Consider the following 22,315-nt stretch of genomic DNA (forward strand, 5'->3'; position numbering starts at 1 on the left):
TGGGATTTGAATTCAGAAATACTTGTTCCAAGGCCAGTGCTTTTTCTGCTGAACTATGCCATCTCCCACAAGAGAGCATTTTCACATTACCACCTGCTAGTTTTAATTAAGAGATAGTAATTAGACAATTCTCCACTCCTGACAACAATATTTAAGCTACTGGCATTTTAAAGAAATGAATATGAACAGCTTTTTCTCTGCTGGAAGATACTACACCTAAATACAAACCACGAGTTATTACAGAAAGAAAAGATTCCATAGGACACTGTTATACACTTTGTCAAAGCCTAGTTAATTTCATTATCTATTAACGGGACATGAGGCATTAAAATGTTGACTAACATATTTCTAAAAATGTTCAACTTGACTAGTAATCAAGGAAATAGAAATTAGAGTAAAAATGCCATATTGATCAAATGACAAAAAATTCTTCAATAGTAATAGCCTGGTTGGGTAAAAAGTGAAATCACAGATTAACTCGGAACTGGTTCCGGAAGATGGCGGCGTAGGAGGACGCTGGGCTCACCGCGCGTCCTGCTGATCACTTAGATTCCACCTACACCTGCCTAAAGAACCCAGAAAACCGCCAGAGGATTAGCAGAACAGAGTCTCCGGAGCCAAGCGCAGACGAGAGGCCCACGGAAGAGGGTAGGAAGGGCGGCGAGGCGGTGCGCGCTCCACGGACTGGCGGGAGGGAGCCGGGGCGGAGGGGCGGCTCGCCGGCCAAGCGGAGCCCCCGAGTCGGGCTGGCAAAAGCGGAGGGGCCGGACGGACTGTGTTCCGACAGCAAGCGCGACTTAGCGTCTGGGAGGTCAGAAGTTAACAGATCTGCTCAGAAAGCGGGAAGGCTGGAGGACAAAGGGAGGGAGAGCTGCTGAGCCCCCGGACGGCAGAGCTCAGCTTGGCGGGGAACAAAGGCGCTCGCCAGCGCCATCTCCCCCGCCCATCCCCCAGCCAAAATCCCAAAGAGAACCAGTTCCTGCCAGGGAACTTGCTCGCTCCGCGCAAACACCCAACTCTGTGCTTCTGCGGAGCCAAACCTCCGGCAGCGGATCTGACTCCCTCCCGCTGCCACAGGGCCCCTCCTGAAGTGGATCACCTAAGGAGAAGCGAGCTAAGCCTGCCCCTCCCGCCCCCGTGCACCTTGCCTACCCACCCCAGCTAATACGCCAGCTCCCCAGCACCACAAGCCTGGCAGTGTGCAAGTAGACCAGACGGGCCACACCACCCCACAGTGAATCCCGCCCCTAGGAGAGGGGAAGAGAAGGCACACACCAGTCTGACTGTGGCCCCAGCGGTGGGCTGGGGGCAGACATCAGGTCGGACTGCGGCCCCGCCCACCAACTCCAGTTATACACCACAGCACGGGGGAAGTGCCCTGCAGGTCCTCACCACTCCAGGGACTGTCCAAAATGACCAAACGGAAGAATTCCCCTCAGAAGAATCTCCAGGAAATAACAACAGCTAATGAACTGATCAAAAAGGATTTAAATAATATAACAGAAAGTGAATTTAGAATAATAGTCATAAAATTAATTGCTGGGCTTGAAAACAGTATACAGGACAGCAGAGAATCTCTTGCCACAGAGATCAAGGGACTAAGGAACAGTCACGAGGAGCTGAAAAACGCTTTAAATGAAATGCAAAACAAAATGGAAACCACGACGGCTCGGATTGAAGAGGCAGAGGAGAGAATAGGTGAACTAGAAGATAAAGTTATGGAGAAAGAGGAAGCTGAAAGAAAGAGAGATAAAAAAATCCAGGAGTATGAGGGGAAAATTAGAGAACTAAGTGATACACTAAAAAGAAATAATATACGCATAATTGGTATTCCAGAGGAGGAAGAGAGAGGGAAAGGTGCTGAAGGGGTACTTGAAGAAATTATAGCTGAGAACTTCCCTGAACTGGGGAAGGAAAAAGGCATTGAAATCCAAGAGGCACAGAGAACTCCCTTCAGACGTAACTTGAATCGATCTTCTGCACGACATATCATAGTGAAACTGGCAAAATACAAGGATAAAGAGAAAATTCTGAAAGCAGCAAGGGATAAACATGCCCTCACATATAAAGGGAGACCTATAAGACTCGTGACTGATCTCTCCTTTGAAACTTGGCAGGCCAGAAAGGCTTGGCACGATATCTTCAGTGTGCTAAACAGAAAAAATATGCAGCCGAGAATCCTTTATCCAGCAAGTCTGTCATTTAGAATAGAAGGAGAGATAAAGGTCTTCCCAAACAAACAAAAACTGAAGGAATTTGTCACCACGAAACCAGCCCTACAAGAGATCCTAAGGGGGATCCTGTGAGACAAAGTACCAGAGACATCACTACAAGCATAAAACATACAGACATCACAATGACTCTAAACCCGTATCTTTCTATAATAACACTGAATGTAAATGGATTAAATGCGCCAACCAAAAGACATAGGGTATCAGAATGGATAAAAAAACAAGACCCATCTATTTGCTGTCTACAAGAGACTCATTTTAGATCTGAGGACACCTTTAGATTGAGAGTGAGGGGATGGAGAACTATTTATCATGCTACTGGAAGCCAAAAGAAAGCTGGAGTAGCCATACTTATATCAGACAAACTAGACTTTAAATTAAAGGCTGTAACAAGAGATGAAGAAGGGCATTATATAATAATTACAGGGTCTATCCATCAGGAAGAGCTAACAATTATAAATGTCTATGCGCCAAATACCGGAGCCCCCAGATATATAAAACAGTTACTCATAAACATAAGCAACCTTATTGATAAGAATGTGGTCATTGCAGGGGACTTTAACACACCACTTACAGAAATGGATAGATCATCTAGACACACAGTCAATAAAGAAACAAGGGCCCTGAATGATACATTGGATCAGATGGACTTGACAGATATATTTAGAACTCTGCATCCCAAAGCAACAGAATATACTTTCTTCTCGAGTGCACATGGAACATTCTCCAAGATAGATCATATACTGGGTCACAAAACAGCCCTTCATAAGTTTACAAGAATTGAAATTATACCATGCATACTTTCAGACCACAATGCTATGAAGCTTGAAATCAACCACAGGAAAAAGTCTGGAAAACCTCCAAAAGCATGGAGGTTAAAGAACACCCTACTAACGAATGAGTGGGTCAACCAGGCAATTAGAGAAGAAATTAAAAAATATATGGAAACAAACGAAAATGAAAATACAAGAATCCAAACGCTTTGGGACGCAGCGAAGGCAGTCCTGAGAGGAAAATACATTGCAATCCAGGCCTATCTCAAGAAACAAGAAAAATCCCAAATACAAAATCTAACAGCACACCTAAAGGAAATAGAGGCAGAACAGCAAAGGCAGCCTAAACCCAGCAGAAGAAGAGAAATCATAAAGATCAGAGCAGAAATAAACAATATAGAATCTAAAAAAACTGTAGAGCAGATCAACGAAACCAAGAGTTGGTTTTTTGAAAAAATAAACAAAATTGACAAACCTCTAGCCAGGCTTCTCAAAAAGAAAAGGGAGATGACCCAAATAGATAAAATCATGAATGAAAATGGAATTATTACAACCAATCCCTCAGAGATACAAGCAATTATCAGGGAATACTATGAAAAATTATATGCCAACAAATTGGACAACCTGGAAGAAATGGACAAATTCCTAAACACCCACACTCTTCCAAAACTCAATCAGGAGGAAATAGAAAGCTTGAACAGACCCATAACCAGCGAAGAAATTGAATCGGTTATCAAAAATCTCCCAACAAATAAGAGTCCAGGACCAGATGGCTTCCCAGGGGAGTTCTACCAGACGTTTAAAGCAGAGATAATACCTATCCTTCTCAAGCTATTCCAAGAAATAGAAAGGGAAGGAAAACTTCCAGACTCATTCTATGAAGCCAGTATTACTTTGATTCCTAAACCAGACAGAGACCCAGTAAAAAAAGAGAACTACAGGCCAATATCCCTGATGAATATGGATGCAAAAATTCTCAATAAGATACTAGCAAATCGAATTCAACAGCATATAAAAAGAATTATTCACCATGATCAAGTGGGATTCATTCCTGGGATGCAGGGCTGGTTCAACATTCGCAAATCGATCAACGTGATACATCACATTAACAAAAAAAAAGAGAAGAACCATATGATCCTGTCAATCGATGCAGAAAAGGCCTTTGACAAAATCCAGCACCCTTTCTTAATAAAAACCCTTGAGAAAGTCGGGATAGAAGGAACATACTTAAAGATCATAAAAGCCATTTATGAAAAGCCCACAGCTAACATCATCCTCAATGGGGAAAAACTGAGAGCTTTTTCCCTGAGATCAGGAACACGACAGGGATGCCCACTCTCACCGCTGCTGTTTAATATAGTGCTGGAAGTTCTAGCATCAGCAATCAGACAACAAAAGGAAATCAAAGGCATCCAAATTGGCAAAGATGAAGTCAAGCTTTCGCTTTTTGCAGATGACATGATATTATACATGGAAAATCCGATAGACTCCACCAAAAGTCTGCTAGAACTGATACATGAATTCAGCAAAGTTGCCGGATACAAAATCAATGTACAGAAATCAGTTGCATTCTTATACACTAACAATGAAGCAACAGAAAGACAAATAAAGAAACTGATCCCATTCACAATTGCACCAAGAAGCATAAAATACCTAGGAATAAATCTAACCAAAGATGTAAAAGATCTGTATGCTGAAAACTATAGAAAGCTTATGCAGGTAATTGAAGAAGATATAAAGAAATGGAAAGACATTCCCTGCTCATGGATTGGAAGAATAAATATTGTCAAAATGTCAATACTACCCAAAGCTATCTACACATTCAATGCAATCCCAATCAAAATTGCACCAGCATTCTTCTCGAAACTAGAACAAGCAATCCTAAAATTCATATGGAACCACAAAAGGCCCCGAATAGCCAAAGTAATTTTGAAGAAGAAGACCAAAGCAGGAGGCATCACAATCCCAGACTTTAGCCTCTACTACAAAGCTGTCATCATCAAGACAGCATGGTATTGGCATAAAAACAGACACATAGACCAATGGAATCGAATAGAAACCCCAGAACTAGACCCACAAACATATGGCCAACTCATTTTTGACAAAGCAGGAAAGAACATCCAATGGAAAAAAGACAGTCTCTTTAACAAATGGTGCTGGGAGAACTGGACAGCAACATGCAGAAGGTTGAAACTAGACCACTTTCTCACACCATTCACAAAAATAAACTCAAAATGGATAAAGGACCTGAATGTGAGACAGGAAACCATCAAAACCTTAGAGGAGACAGCAGGAAAAGACCTCTCTGACCTCAGCCGTAGCAATCTCTTACTCGGCACATCCCCAAAGGCAAGGGAATTAAAAGCAAAAGTGAATTACTGGGACCTTATGAAGATAAAAAGCTTCTGCACAGCAAAGGAAACAACCAACAAAACTAAAAGGCAACCAACGGAATGGGAAAAGATATTTGCAAATGACACATCGGACAAAGGGCTAGTATCCAAAATCTATAAAGAGCTCATCAAACTCCACACCCGAAAAACAAATAACCCAGTGAAGAAATGGGCAGAAAACATGAATAGACACTTCTCTAAAGAAGACATCCGGATGGCCAACAGGCACATGAAAAGATGTTCAACGTCGCTCCTCATCAGGGAAATACAAATCAAAACCACACTCAGATACCACCTCACGCCAGTCAGAGTGGCCAAAATGAAGAAATCAGGAGACTATAGATGCTGGAGAGGATGTGGAGAGACGGGAACCCTCTTGCACTGTTGGTGGGAATGCAAATTGGTGCAGCCGCTCTGGAAAGCAGTGTGGAGGTTCCTCAAAAAATTAAAAATAGACCTACCCTATGACCCAGCAATAGCACTGCTAGGAATTTATCCAAGGGATACAGGAGTACTGATGCATAGGGGCACTTGCACCCCAATGTTTATAGCAGCACTCTCAACAATCGCCAAATTATGGAAAGAGCCTAAATGTCCATCAACTGATGAATGGATAAAGAAATTGTGGTTTATATACACAATGGAATACTACGTGGCAATGAGAAAGAATGAAATATGGCCTTTTGTAGCAACGTGGATGGAACTGGAGAGTGTGATGCTAAGTGAAATAAGCCATACAGAGAAAGACAGATACCATATGGTTTCACTCTTATGTGGATCCTGAGAAACGTAACAGAAACCCATGGGGGAGGGGAAGGGGAAAAAAAAAAAAAAAAGAGGTTAGAGTGGGAGAGAGCCAAAGCATAAGAGACTGTTAAAAACTGAGAACAAACTGAGGGTTGATGGGGGGTGGGAGGGAGGGCAGGGTGGGTGATGGGTATTGAGGAGGGCACCTTTTGGGATGAGCACTGGGTGTTGTATGGAAACCAATTTGACAGTAAATTTCATATATTAAAAAAAATTAAAAAAAAAAAAAAAAAAAAAAGTTACAAATAGAACTACCCTATGACCCAGCAATTGCACTAGTAGGCATTAAAAAAAAAAAAAAAAAAAAATAGTTATTAACTCATTTTCACTGCTGTATTATATCCCATTGTATGAATACACTATAATTTTCCTGAAGATGGATCTTTGGATTGTTTCTAATTAATGGATGTTTTAAATAAAGCTATGAACATTGAAGTACAAAAAAAAAAAAAAAAAAAAAAAAAAAAAAGTGAAATCACAGGATATCTGGGTGGCTCAGTCAGTTAAGTGTCAGACTCTTGATCTCCACTCAAGTCGTGATCTCACGGTTCGTGAGATCAAGCCCCGTATCGGGCTCCACACTGATAGCAGAGCCTGTTTGGGATTCTTTCCCCCTCTCTCCGCCCCTCCCCTGCTCCCTCTCTCTCTCTCAAAATAAATAATTAAACTTAAAAAAAAGTGAAATCACCATATATCTTACAAGAGAAGTGAACTGGTAAAAATTTGCTGTAGGCCAATTTATAACATTTATACTTTAAATTTCATGTGGCTTTTCACCTAGTAATTCCTCATCTAGGATTTTATAATAAGGAAATAATTACAGATATGTGTATAAATATTTAGCCACAGGATTGCTCATCTTAGAATTACTTATAATAGAGTTAAATAAGGAAAGAAGGAAAGATAAAGAAAGAAAGAAAGAAAGAAAGAAAGAAAGAAAGAAAGAAAGAAAGAAAGGGGCAAGGAAGGAAGGAAGGAAGGAAGAGAGAGGGAGGGAAGAAGAGAGGGAGAGAAACTGTATTAAGAAACTAGGTTAAAATATTCTGCATATTCAAAGAATTCTATCAGCCATTAAAGATGTTGATACTGCTATATACCTTAGCATGGAAAAAAATTCTTGACATGATGTTTTCAGAAACTAAACTAGAATTTACATATAATAGTATGATTGCACTTTATTAACCTAGATTTGGTTATATTTCCATGTTCACAAAATGTAAGATCTGAAATAATATACAACAAAATTTTGACAGTAGATATATCTGATGATATGATTTGGGAATCTTAATTTTTATTTTTCTTCATCGATATTTTCTTATTTTTACACAATGAATATTTATTAATTGTGTTTACAAAAGGGAAAAAACATTGATATAACAGAGTCATATCAACTAGTAAGAATGCATACAACTATTATTAATATATAAAGTAGTATGTTATAAAACAGCATATAAGTATGTTTTCATTTAGGTAAGAAAAACTATATATATTAGGTTGAACCATATAAAATTGCTGGCATTTTTCTGCTTTTGACTTATAAAAACAGTAACGTGAAATGGTTTGACTTAACATATGTATCAGGAAAAATATACTCCAAAATATTAATAGTATCCTGGGACGATTTTTCCTTGAGGTCATCTGTATTTTCTTCTGTTAAATTTCAATATTTTCTAATTTTTTCTAGAACACTAAATCCCAGCTCAGAAGACCCCAAGCAAGTCAACTGAACACTCTGTTTCATCATAAAAACAATGAGACTAAACTAACAACACAAAAAACAAAGGCACCTACGTGGTTCAGTCCCTTAAGTGTCTTGATTTTGGCTCAGGTCATGATCTCACGGTCATGCAATGGAGACTCACGTCAGGCTCTGCACTTACAGTGCAGGGCCCACTTGGGATTCTCTGTCTCCCTCTCTCTCTGCCCCTCCCCTGCTCACTCTCTCTTTCTCAAAAATAAATAAACATTTAAAAAAGAAGAAACAAAAAGAGAAACAACAGGTGTTGGCAGAGGATTCAGAGAGAGAAACCCTCTTACACTATTGGTGGGAATGCAAACTGGTGTGACCATTCTGAAGATCAGTATGGAGGTTCCTCAAAAACAAAAATAGAACTACCTACCCTAGAATCCATCAATTACACTACTAGGCATTTACCCAAAAGATACAAAAATACAGACTCAAAGGGGTACATGCACCCCTATGTTTATAGCAGCATTACCAACAACAGCCAAATGATGGAGAGATTCCAAATGTCCACAAAGTGCTGAATGGATAAAGAAGAGGTGAGATATATATAGAGATAGATAGATAGATAGATACACACACACACACACACACACATATATATATATACATATATATATATATATATATACACACACACACACACACGCTGGAATATTACTCAGCCATCAAAAAGAATGTAATCTTGCCATTTGCAATGACATGGATGGAGCTAGAGAGTGTTATGATAAGCAAAATAAGTCAGTCCAAGAAAGACAAATACCATGTGATTTCACGTACATGTGGAATTTAAGAAACAAAACAAACGAAATAAGGGAAGAAAAGAGAGAGAGGGGGGCAAACCAAGAAACAGACTCTTAACTATGGAGATCACACTGATGGGAAGAACACACCAGAGGGAAGGTGGATGAAGGGATGGGTGAAGTAGGCAGGGATTAAGGAGCACACTTAATGTGATGAGCACTGGGTGTTGTATGGAACTGCTGAATCACTATATTGTACACCTGAAACTAATATTACACTGTATATTAACCAACTGGCATTTAAATAATAACTTCAAAACTGGGAATAATAATAGTGCCTATTTCATGGGGTAATTTAAGAATGAAACAAAATAATTCATGTAGAGATAGCAGCACAGGGTCTGGCATACGTGTGCTGTCAATCCATAGTAAATGTAATGAAACAGTTAGGAAGGCAGATGTGAAATCTGACTCCCAAGGTCTAGCACTGACCAGTGGTTATGTGCGTAACCTCTCTGTATCTTCGTTTTCTCATTTACAATATGGGAGTTATCCCATAGAGTTAGTATGAGGATTATATGAGATAATAGCTTATAAAATATTTTGCATAGTGCCTGGCAAATAGGAAGCTCTCACTAAATTTTGACTATCTTATTAGTAGTATAGTATTAAGCTATTAGAATAAATATATACTATTTGCATCATAAATTATATATCAACTCTGAGTTGCTTACTGCATTAGATAGGATACCCAATATAGAAGCTATATTATATAATTTTTGTTTTCCTGAAATTAGTTATTTCATTCTGGTGTGTATAACTTCACTAGTGAAAACTCCACAAATGTAATCAGAAACAAGAATTCTATTACACTTCGCAGCCAACATCTCCTAAAGATACCATAATCCTAAATCCACTAATGAAATTTTCTAAATGACAACTATTTTATTGTAACTTCTCTTTTCCCTTCTAGGTATCTTTGCCACAAATATATGACAGGGAGACCAACTCTTCCTAAACAAACCTTCCTTCTCCCCAGACATGCACTTAGATAAGAATCAGAGAGAGCCAGATGCAAAACTTTTCAAAATCCAGAAGATCCATAGAGTCTCAATGGCCAGGGGGTATAAAGCAAGTAAAGGAAAAGAAGTGAAGAGAAGAAACAAAGGAAGATAAATGAAAAAAAAAATTAGAAAATTACTCCTGGAAAAAAATCCCTACTTTGTTTTCACCTAGCAAGTAGTTTTCAACTGCTTTTACATTTTCAATACACATGAACGCATGCTTAGAATTGAGGTTTCAGAACCAAGTTCATTCCATCCTTACAAACTTTTACAGGATAAAATTTCTCCCTCTTCAGGAGATAGAGATGATTCCCTCAGAGATCCACACCTAGAGGAAATCAACCAATGTCTTCCTACCTTAACAGCTTCTCCTAGAGTTTGGTTCTTGTCAGCTTCCTCACTGGAATGCAATTCAAGTCTGTAATTCAACTCCTGTAGTTGCTGAGCCTGTTCATTCAATAGCATCTGTGCCTGTTGTTCCCGAAGTAACGCGTTGTTCAGTTCTTCACATGCACTTTCAAACTTCTCGTGGGTGATCAATTTCTGGAAAAAGGTTACAAAATCATTTGTAAGCTAACTGCACTGTTGCATCACTTTTCAGAACTATATTTGCTAACATAGAGTATAACACACACATTTCAAAAATGTCCGATACATGACAAAAGTACAATTCGTTTTTCTTAATTTCATAAGTCGAGATAAAAAAAAAACACATCACTCTTGTTTTAAAAGCAGAGCAGCTATACCCCCAAGTGTTGTCATTTTTAGTCAAATAAAATCTTAAAAAACTTATTCCAAGTTCAAATAAATCCATAATGCTCAGTTTACATTTCATACACAAGCACTTTTTATAAAGAACATGATCGTAAGAATTAAGGCCTTTAACAAGTTCCTATGCTTATTATTTTGATGTTTATTTATTTTCAAGAGAGAGGGAGACAGAATGCAAGTTGGGGAGGGACAGAGAGAGAGGGAGACACAGAATCCTAAGCAGGCTCCAGGCTCTGAGCTGTCAGCACAGGACCCGACGTAAGGCTCAAACTCACGAACCACAAGAATCATGACCCAAGCTGAAGTTAGACAGTCAAACGAATAAGCCACCGAGGCACCCCACAAGTTCCGATGCTTTGAAGTGATTACCCAAAAGTCTGTGTTAGTGTATGTTACTTTCAGATCTCCCTGGTCAAAAATCCCCTTCTTCAAGAATCCTTACCAGACCAGACCTCGCCAACTCCTGTGACTACTCACACTTCCTTACTATATTCCTTTGTCTTCTTTATAGTCATTACCATTATCTAAATCCACTACATATATTCACTATTTTTATTGCCTGTCCACACCCTGCCATCAACCACTTATTTAAGGACATGAGCTCTGCTGGCTAGGGACCCCATTCGGCATGCTCACATAACACACAGAAGAGCGCCTGGCACTCAGTAGGCACTCAGTAAATATTTGTTGAATGAAAGAATATTCAGACATAAACATCTACAAATAAAACTGTGCACCAGAGTATATAACACCTTTTTTACAATATCATGACTGCTTTATAGAACAGAGCACTACATCTATCTAGACAGTTCTAGCCAGGGGCCATCCCTTAAGGGGTGGGGAATCCAGGGCAGGACACACATGTATTATCTCCTGTTCAAAACAATTAAGCAAATGAAACTTAACACGTCAAACAACAAGAGACATCTTGATCTTGAAGTACAAAGAACAGGAAATATTTCACAAAAGGTAGGTAACCTGTGAAATATATATGGAAAACTAAAAGGCACCATGCAAGCCACCTAACCATGCTGTATATATCAGTATCTATCTATCTATCTATCTATCTATCTATCTATCTACACCTAAATATAGATCTGTAGATAGATATAGATAGATACAGATATATCGATATTTAAGACTGATAACTGTCCCATTGTTGAACAGGTTTTGAGGTGAATATAATTAACCACAAGTAGAAAGCAAATTGATTTAAAAAAAAATTTTTTTAATTTAGGGTGGGGGAAGAGGAAGAGCAGAGAAAAAATTCTATTGATTCTTGGCATCTGGAATATATAAATTATTGCAGTTGAATGTAGACTTTATCTCTGAGTTTTCTGACACATGAGACAAATGTGCTTAGTTATAGTTTCCTCATGGGCCAAGCATGCATCTCATGCAGAGAAAAAAATTTTTGCTAGAACCAAGTTTGAGGATGAGTTTATTACATGGATCTTCCTATATCATAATATAGTCTTAACTCAGTTTTACTTTGGCACCAGGTACCTTGTGTGCTACTTTCCAGAAGCAACCGTCTTTTACTATTATTTGCCTTTTCAAAGGTATATATAATGCATTCCTCAACACTGATTAAATTCTAAAGTATAGCATAAACAACAGCAACATTATAGCATAAAAATAGATGCCAAATGACTTACTTAAGTTGACACAAGATAATAGGAACGATCACAAGCACACAAGAACGTTGCATCATTTCCTGAGATCCATCCAGTAAAGGCGTATCTAATGTATCACTGATACTTTTATAGGGTTTAGATTTGGACGAACATCTATCTTTGGCTCCCTCCTAACTGCTGCCTCACTCTCCGCATTGCGCCATTACAACTAAACCCTCCACTTCCAGAACATCAACTCTAACAGCCTCTTCTGAGCACTCCTGTTCATCTCAACGTCTTAACATCCCTCTCGTCACTGATGCCACAGCATTCTCCTGGGTCTTATGAACAGATATTTTTGTATTTCTTCTACGTTTTATTTGTTATGTTGTTCTAAAGTACCACTCCTCGTGGTGACCATCTGTTGCTTGGCCCCTATAAATCAAGATCCCCATGATTTCGCAGGACTTCTTTCCACCCCTCCAAAATTTCTCCTTCACCTTAAAACTTAGCTAATTTTAGCCTCTCTCTCTTGTCCATTTATCCCTCTCAGAGACTGGCTCAGTTCTGTTCTGTCTTCAGAAACCAAACAGAACGAAACAAGTATAGCAATGGAGAATAAGAGACGGTGTATAAAAGCAGTTGTGAGGAACTTATAAAGAAAAAAAATCATGGGAGTTTGCTGTTGAAGAACAGAGGTCAGTAGATTGGTCAGTGAACACGGTGCTCAGAAGCAGAGAACTGAATAGCTTCAGCAGGCAGGACATTTTCCTTTATGTTACAATTTCAGACCAACTCTAAGGAAGCTATTTTATTCTCCTCCTGAAAATATTTGGCCTGAAATCAATGAAAGATGATGATTGCAATCACACTCGTCATTTTTTAGAGGAAAATAGCAGCATTTTCCCATCTATTATGAAACAAGCCTTTTACTCACACAGCTAGATATAAACATTAACCACTGGAGTGAAGTAGTCAAAAGCGTGAGTTTTGCAGCCAGACGACTTAGGTTCAAATGCTGTCATTTCCACTTACTAACTATGTGACTTTGGGCAAGTTACTTAGCTGCTCTGTGTCCCATATCCCTTGTTTGTAAAACAAAGATAATAATTTGGAACTGTTACTGATATAAGAGGACTAAGTGAATCAACTCCTTGAAGCGCTTAGGGTCAGTGCCTTATACATGGTCAATAGTGTCATTAAATGTTAGAAATCATCACTTTATAATGTTACACCTTACAACTGTATGTCCAAATATAAAGGTACTCGGGGCATCTGGGAGGCTCAGTCAGTTAAGCGTCCGACTTCAGCTCAGATCATGATCTCATGGTTCCATGAGTTCGAGCCCAGTGTCGGGCCCTGTGCTGACAGCTCAGAGCCTGGAACCTGCTTTGGATTCTGTGTGCCCCTCTCTCTCTGCCCCTCCCCTGCTCATGCTCTGTCTCTGTCTCTCAAAAATGAATAAATGTTTTAAAAAATCAACAAATATAAAGGTACATCTCTCATTCATTCAATTATTACTTCAATTAATGCTATTTTTATTTCTGCACTTTAGTGAAAGTAATTCACACTAAACATTTCCTGGAGCATGTTAGCTTTTGCTGCAAGCCACTTATTCAACCAAAGTTCTTATAAGAGGATTCTGTCACCTTCCAGCAACTTTTCTTCAAACTCTAACCTTCTGCTGGATTCTAGAAATTGAGTCTGACTACTTCCAAACTAATCAAAGATAAGATGGTAACTTGTTTTACTACTACTTAGCTAAGGACTAGAAAATCATATTGTATACAATACCTACAATTCCTCACGTATATTCCAGAAAGCAACATATATAATCTTCCAATTTTCAGGAAAGTCACTATTATCTAAATCTAAAAAAAAGTTGACTTATTCTAAATCTCAAATCGTATCAATAGCTGTTTCTTTCCATTTTGGCAGACCACCTCTACATCCCAGATTTAGTTAGTACAAACAATTAAAAGCAAATCAAAAGGAGGCAGATACACCCTCCAAAGGAACTGGCTATTAAAAGTATAAACAGCTGTTGGGATACCTGGGTGGCTCAGCTGGTTAAGTGCCCAACTCTTGATCTCGGCTCAGGTCATAATCTCAGGATTCATGAGATGGAGCCCCACATCAGGCTCTGCATCGACAGCATGGAGCCTGCTTGAGATTCTCTCTCTTTCTCTCTCTCTCTCTGTCCATCCCCTGCTTGTTCTCTCTCTCAAAATAAATAAATAGCTCTTTATGCTTAAGTATAATGGTAAAAAATTGGAAAAAATGAAGCATCTATTAATAAGAGAATACTCAAGGGGCGCCTGGGTGGCTCAGTCGGTTAAGCATCTGACTTCAGCTCAGGTCATGATCTCGCAGTTCATGAGTTCGAGCCCCGCATCAGGCTCTGTGCTGACAGCTCAGGGCCTGGAGCCTGCTTCAGATTCTGTGTCTCCCTCTCTTTCTGCCCCTCCCCCGCTCATGCTCTCTCTCTCTCTCTCTCTCTCTCTCTCTCTCAAAAACAAATAAACATTAAAAGTAAATAAAAATAAGAGAATAGTCAAATTTTGATACATCAATATGATAGAATTAGGAAAATCTAAAATCTAATCATTTATAATTATACATTATAAATTATAATTATAATTATAAATTAGATTATAATTATGTTATGATCACTCATTTCATCTAAAATAAAATTGATAAGTGACACAGGAAATGCTTATAATATTGTAAGTGAATATTAATATTTGTATATATGTTTTTTGCAAATTGTACATGCAAAATCATTCTAAACTACAACTGTCATAAAAGCTTGCATCTTCACACACAAAACACACCAAAATATGTGGGGAACAAAACTCATCCACAATTCAGTAGTAATTGGTTATGGGCAGTGCAATTACGGTGATTTGAACTTTCTTCTTTAAACTTTTTTGTATTTTTATTTATAGCTATCGTGTATTACTTTTATAATAAAAAAAAATGTTGAGGCAGCTCTAAAATTTTACCTTCTCTGAACAAAAAACTAAGAAAGTGAGGGAAAAATGGGTGTCTTTATTTTTTTTAATTTTTTTTTTTTTTTACATTTATTCATTTTTGAGAGACAGAGACAGAGCACAAGCGGCGGGGAGGGGCAGAGAGAGAGGGAGACACAGAATCTGAAACAGGCTCCAGGCTCTGAGCTGTCAGCACAAAGCCCGAAGTGAGGCTCGAACTCACAAACTGCAAGATCATGACCTGAGCCGAAGTCAGACGCTTAACCGACTGAGCCACCCAGGCACCCCAAAAATCAGTGTCTTTAGACATTCACTCATAAGAGAAGTATTACTTATCTTCAATCAGAAGGGTTATTCACAATTACTTGACCTGACTAATTTATAGGAACTTTTTGCCCTTTGAAAGCACAGCTATTTGAAATAATAATTAACATTAGCAATTTACATTATCATAGGATTAGTAACTAAACTGCTATCTGCCCCTCTGTTTCCACAAATGTTAAAACTGCACATTCCAAATTAGCCTTTTTAAAAATTTTTTTTAACGTTTATTCATTTTTGAGAGACAGAAAGACAAAGTGGGAGCAGGGAAGGGGGAGACACAGAATCTGAAGCAGGCTTCAGGCTCTGAGCTGTCAGCACAGAGCCTGACACAGGGCTTGAACTCACGAATTGTGAGATCATGACCTGAGCCGAAGTCGGACACTTAACCAACTGAACCACCAGGTGCCCCTCCAAATTAGCCACTTAAACTGAAGTTGAACTTGCAAAGATTCCCCAAAGAAGAGGGTACTAAAAGTAGCTTGCTGCTAGATTTGGGAAACAAATTTTGTATTCATATTTATATTAGTTGTCATCAGTTGGATACAATTTTGAAGTTACAGGGTAACGTCTTAACTCTATATTCCTATATCCACATTAAAAACAGCAGTGTGACTAACGAACCTGGGCAGCAGAGTATGTGCGTATCTCCATGTTACTGTGCTTCATATATTTACACATTTTGATCTTGATTTAATGTTATTTGGTACCTAGCCTCCCTTTGCTCAGCTATCTTCTGCTTTCTTAAATAATGTATGAGTTTGATGGAAGTTAGATTGAACATTTCTTTGGAAAAGCAATTTGATTTCAAAAGAAATAATCCAATGTACTCAAAATATTTAATGTAAAAAGAAAAAGAGAGAACATCCCACCTCCTATTCCAAACACCAGACTCTTCAATTGGGAGAAGCATTTTATTATCTTTTAGTACACATTTGGGGGTTTGTTTGCTAAAGCAGTTAATCTCTCCTAACTATAACTTACTCTTTTCTACACTTTCAGCCACCATATACATTTTAACAGGCTGTGAGTTCTGCTGACACAGAATCGGTATTCCCTTAAGCATCAGGTATTAACTCCTGTTTTTTGAGGTATAATTGAGATATAAGACTGTGTAAGGTGTGCAACCTGTGTAACTTGATACACTTATATGTTACAGTATGATGACCAATATTGCACTAGCTAACAACTCTATCATATGACATGATTATCACTTCTTTTTGTGGTGAGAATATTTAAGATCTAGTCTCCCAGCAACTTTGACTGTATAGAATGCAGTACTGTTGGAAATTTTAGAAGGGAGGTCTTCTGAATTATCTGAGAAAACAAACAACAAAAAGCTAAAAGAAATCCGTAGATCTACAGGTCATATGTGTGTGCATACGTATCAGCGAACAGCACGCTAGAGCCACGGTATTTTAAATCACACACACTTACCGACTGCTTAAATTCATTCAATTGCATTTGGAGACCCTGGGCTTTGTCGAGCTCCTTTTTCATTTCATTCACGTTTCGTTTGAATTCTGTGACCTCCAAACGCAGTGAACGGCGCTCCACTTCTGCCGCGTGCAGTCTTTGTGTAAATCCGAATATCTGCTTCTGTAATGATGCTGTGCTTTTCTGTTGTTAATCAAGAGCAATTTTACAAGCAGTAACTACAGGTTGACTAATAAATCAGGGGCAATGGCCCTTTTACCAACTTAAATGTATCTTAGATTATACAGAAAACAATACTAGCTGTAACAGAAACTTAGAGGTGAAAGCTTTATTTTTTATGTGACCAATAATTTGGTTTATATGAAATGAACAACGAAAGAAAATAAATAATCTAGAGGGCTAGAAAATGGAACTGACATCTGTTTATGTCTCATAGAATTCTGTTGCAGTCCACTTACAGAAAACAGTAAATCCACAACTCAGGCCAGAACTTTTATATTTTGATATTTAAGACACTTTGACATTTAAGTGCTATTAGTATTACATTAAAAGACTACACGAAGTCTGGGGCGCCTTGGTGGCTCAGTCGGCTAAGCATCTGACTCTTGATCTCGGCTCAGGTCATGATCTCATGGTTTGTGGGATCAAGCCCCGTGTTAGGCTCTGTACTGACAGCACAGATTCTCTCTCTCCTCTCCCTCTGCCCTTCCTGCTGCTCATGCATGCTCTCTCTCTGTCTCTCTCTCTCTCAAATAAACATTAAAAAAAAAAAGATTACATGACATCCAAAGGAAATCTAGATACATTCATGCACAACTAATTTAAACTACAAATAAGTGTGATTCAGAATTAAATTTACAAGCACTAAAGTCACTGTGTAATGAAGTTGCATACATACCAAAATGGGCACATGACCATGTAGACCATACTTCAGGGCCAGGGTATTTACTTTATGAAGTCCACGAGCCAGCCTCTGAACCAGAGAATCTTTTTCTACATATGTAATACTCTTGCTACTATGCAAAGGTATGCTCTCCATTGCCAGACTAATTTTATCCATGAGTTTTGCAAAAGAATTCTTGGCTGCACCTACAAGTAAATGTCCACAAATTCTGGAATTTGGATCTTCGGAAAAAAAAAAAAGACACGATGAAAATGTGAACTGTCTCTTGCTCATTTTACAACTCTGCCAATCACCACACAATTAAAATATTTTCTCAATTATACAATCCCCATTCACCTGTAGTAATTCATTCAAAAAGTCCCCTCCCACATTAATTTTCACTATGAAAAAAGGAATGCAGAAAATAGATTACCTATTAAACAATACAGCTAAAGAAAATCTGCATTCATTTACATTATATCATTTACACTAAACCACTATGACACTAAAAATTCATCATCACTCTTTTCTTTGTTTTAAAACCTAACATAAATTCATTTTCTATTTACAACTACTGACGCTTGTTACCTTAATGTCAAACTATTTATATGCTCGGACAAGAAAATATAATTTGCCTTATTCCAAGGCAATTAAAATTTTACAACGACAATTACTTATTTCCCCACAGGATTTCGGTAATCATCCCTCTCACATAATGGACTTAAGGTCCCAGCATATCCAACATGGCCTGCTTACTGCTAGATTCATCAGGTCTGTAATTAATAATTGTGTTTAATGTTGATAAATAAAATTGTCAGTGCACTGTCTACTAATTGGTATTCCAGATAATGGTTAATAGGTTTATTTATGCCTTAATAAAAGTCATGTAATTTAGTTTTCCCTCTGCTAGGCAGGTCTTAATCTGTCATTACTTGTTTTATGATACTATCCATGTAAAATGACAAGCATGGAGAGATTATTTAAATTCAGTAGTATGCCTTTCTACATTTCCAGAGTCTCTGCTGTTGGAATTAATTTAAATATACACAAAAAGTATATCTGGCCAGTTTTATCCAATAGAAAAAAAATGCTTTATAATTCTAAGAGTACATATGGTTCAACAATGAATAGCAACATTGGCTGAGAAGGTAATCAATCAGTGGTTTTCTAAGTCAGACAGAACAATATCACAGAGGCCCTGTGTTCAAAAATGTGAGGCTTGTTTTATTCCTTTATTCCTCAGTAGACAAAAGGAAAGATAAACTTTTAAATTATACAGCAGTCAGATTTTGAAAACCACGTTGCCTAGAAGTTACACATAAAATAAAAATTGTAAATTGGATAAAAGTATAATATCCTCCTTGTAGAATTTATTTTTATCAGTTATCGATGCACGGACTTCTAAGAACATAAGGTGATACAAGTTTAATTCTGTATACCTCCCATAAACATCCTGAGAATCCCACTAACAGAGGCATATGAAGTGTCATTAAAATACACAGTTCCTTTGTTATCAATCAATTGTTTAAATAAGTCATGAATAAAAAAGAATTCAGTAGCTTCATATAACAATTAACATATAATACAGCACACATATTTAAAAGAATTGCTAAACTATTATTTAATAGGTCGCTGTTGAATGAATAAAATTTATTTTACCTATAACATTCAATATAAAACATCATTCCAGTGCCTAATATATGTATTCCCTGTTTCTCAACTGGCTTTGCAGGTACTTCAGTCTGTCCTTTGTTATCTCAGTAAACTCTGTATTTGCACTGTGCCAGTCTAGAATATATGGATATTTTGTATGTTTGTTGGATTAATTATATTTTTCACTTTCATAGCAGTTGCGACAATGCAGAATGCAAGAATGCATTCAATAATACCAAGAAAAATTAATTAATATTAACTTTAATGATATGCCAAAAGTTATTCTTTTTAAAGAAACAAGATGAAAGTTCATCATTTTAGGAAATTTTCAGGTATATCAAAGTAATAAAATTTTCACAAAGAGCCTTTAAAAGCAAAAACTAACTACAATTAAATTTTAATGAATAGCGGTTTTTTACTATATCATAGAAATGTGTTTGTGTAGATACTAACCACTCTGAGAGGTAAACTTAAGTGACAATATAATTCTCCAAGGCATTCTTGTGAATTTTTAAGAAGTGGGAAAGAGGCATACACTCTAGTTCCTCACTTCTCTCAAGGAATTACAGAAAGAACACTCACTAAATAATTTATACTTTGGTGAGTAAGAAGTGTGTTTTTATAACATACTTCACATTATACAGTATACAGTACAATTAATTCAACACTAAATAAATGAAGAAACAAAAAAATCCTCTAGTGACATAGTTGTAGTTATTTGTATAATGATACAGAAATAAGAGACAAAAATAAGGTCACTAAAATTTCTCATGTCTAAACTTGTCTAAACTGTTTAAATGTTTGTTACATTTAACAAATTCTTGTTTATGTAAAATACATGTATTAATCACTTCCCCTCTCTTTTATAGCATGTGTCTTTTGAGAAAGAAGAAGACTCTATTGGACTTTTTACAATAGCAAAGGCAATATCTACACTTAAAATCTTTAAAACAAATTCATAAATGGGGCGTCTGGGTGACTCGGTCGGTTGAACATCTGACTGCCTCTCAGGTCATGATCCCGTGGGTTCAGGCCCCGCGTGGGGCTCTGCGCTGACAGCTCAGAGCCTGGAGCCTGCTTCAGATTCTGGGTCTCCCTCTCTCTGCCCCTCCCCCACTCACACCCTATCTCCCTGTGTCTCAAAAATGAATAAACGCTAAAAAAAATTAAAACAAATTCATAAAGAATTGTGCTTTTTTTAAGTTTATTTATTTATTTATTTTGAGAGAGAGAAAGAGAGAGAGAGAGAGACTGAGCACATGAGCAAGGGAGGGGCAGAAACAGAGAGTGAGAGAGAGAATTCCAAGCAGACTCCTCACTGCCAGCACAGAGCTCGAAGTGGGGCTCAAACTCACAAAACGTGAGATCATAACGTGAGCCAAAGCCAAGAGCTTAACTTAACTGGCTGAGCCACCCAGGTGCCCCAGTTATCAACCTATTTTAAGACTGATTGTTAATGTATTCAATGCAGGACAGTTCATTTAAAATACAGACTAAAGTTAATTTTTTTAGAAGATACAGCCCAGTGAAAGTTTTTTGCTTAGCCAGACTAAGAACATTGAACTACAAGGTGATCTTGAGAAGGCACCATATATGCCATATTGAACATCAAAATTGTTTTGTACTTAAAAATAATGAAAACCCCAACTCACAAATATATACTGCTGCAAAGGTAATTAAAGCATCCACAGTTCACTTTACAAATATAGGTAGGCTTGGGGCACATGGGTGGCTCAGTCAGTTAAGCGCCCAAATTTGGCTCAGGTCATGATCTCACAGTTTGTGGGTTCAAGCCCCACATGGGGCTCTGGGATGACAGCTCAGAGCTTGGAGCCTGCGTCAGATTCTGTCTCTCTCTCTGCCCTTCCCCACTTGTGTGTGTGTGTCTCTCTCTCTAAAATAAACATTAAAACATTTTTTTAAATATACATATATACAGGTAGGCTACTCTCAAAACAAAACAAAACAAAACAAAAACAAACAAGAACAACAACAAAAACTGCCAGAATTCTCTAGGGAGAAGAAAAAAGAGAGAGAGAGAGAGAGAGAGAGAGAGAGAGAGAGAAGCAAACCAAGAAACAGACTCTTAACTATAAAGAACAAACCAATGGGGGTGCCTGGGTGGCTTACTAGGTAGAGAGCATCCAGCTCTTGATTTTGGTTCAGGTCTTGATCTCAGAGTTCGAGCCCCACATCAGGCTCCACACTAAAAGTGCAGGGCCTGCTTGGGATTCTCTCTCTCTCTCTCTCTCTCTCTTTCTCTCTCTCTCTGCCCTTCCCCTGCTCTTGCTGTCTTTCTCTGTCTCTCTCTCAAAAAAATAAATAAATAAACTTAAAAAAAAGAACAAACTGATGGTTACTGAAGGGGAGTTGGGCAGGGGAATGGGCTAGATGGATGATGAGTGATGGGTATTCAGGGGGGCACTTGTGATGAGCACCGGGTGTTGTATGGAACTGTTGAATCACTAAATTCTACACCTGAAACTAGTATTACACTGTATGTTAACTAACTAGAATTTAAATTAAAACTAGGAAAGAAAAAAAAAAAGCACCAGAAGTCTCCAAAGCTTTCTTTTTTTTTTTCAAAATTTTATTTAAATTCCAGTATTTCTAGACATAGTGTGACAAGTTTTTTATCCTAAAGTCAGTGAGTTCATCTTTGGCTTACTCAATATATTCAACACAATTTAGATCTTAAAGAAAAAGGATTGTGAATCCATAGCTCAAATCTGATGCTACGTATTTGAAAGTTGCTGAGAGTATATCCTCTCATAGTTCTTCTCACAGGAAAAAAAAAAAAAAGAATTTGTGACTAAGTATGGTTAACCAATGTTATCTAGGGGCACCTGAGTGGCTCAGTCGGTCAGCCATCTGACTCTTGGTTTC

At 37.9% G+C, this 22,315-nt stretch overlaps 1 protein-coding gene across 8 annotated transcripts in view; it reads right to left on the reverse strand.

Moving 5' to 3' along the window:
- The window catches only part of CCDC171 (coiled-coil domain containing 171), a 314,999-nt gene that overhangs the window by 133,705 nt on the left and 158,979 nt on the right, over positions 1-22,315 (reverse strand). For all 8 annotated transcript variants that reach the window (XM_058695287.1, XM_058695289.1, XM_058695288.1 and 5 more), the window contains 3 exons: positions 17,792-18,018; positions 16,894-17,076; positions 10,113-10,298 (listed from right to left, as the gene is read on the reverse strand). In XM_058695287.1, coding sequence (XP_058551270.1) covers positions 10,113-10,298; positions 16,894-17,076; positions 17,792-18,018 — 596 coding nt within the window. The remainder of the gene's footprint in view (positions 1-10,112; positions 10,299-16,893; positions 17,077-17,791; positions 18,019-22,315) is intronic.

The sequence above is a fragment of the Neofelis nebulosa genome, chromosome 12 (assembly GCF_028018385.1).
Source record: "Neofelis nebulosa isolate mNeoNeb1 chromosome 12, mNeoNeb1.pri, whole genome shotgun sequence".
Lineage (NCBI taxonomy): Eukaryota > Metazoa > Chordata > Mammalia > Carnivora > Felidae > Neofelis > Neofelis nebulosa.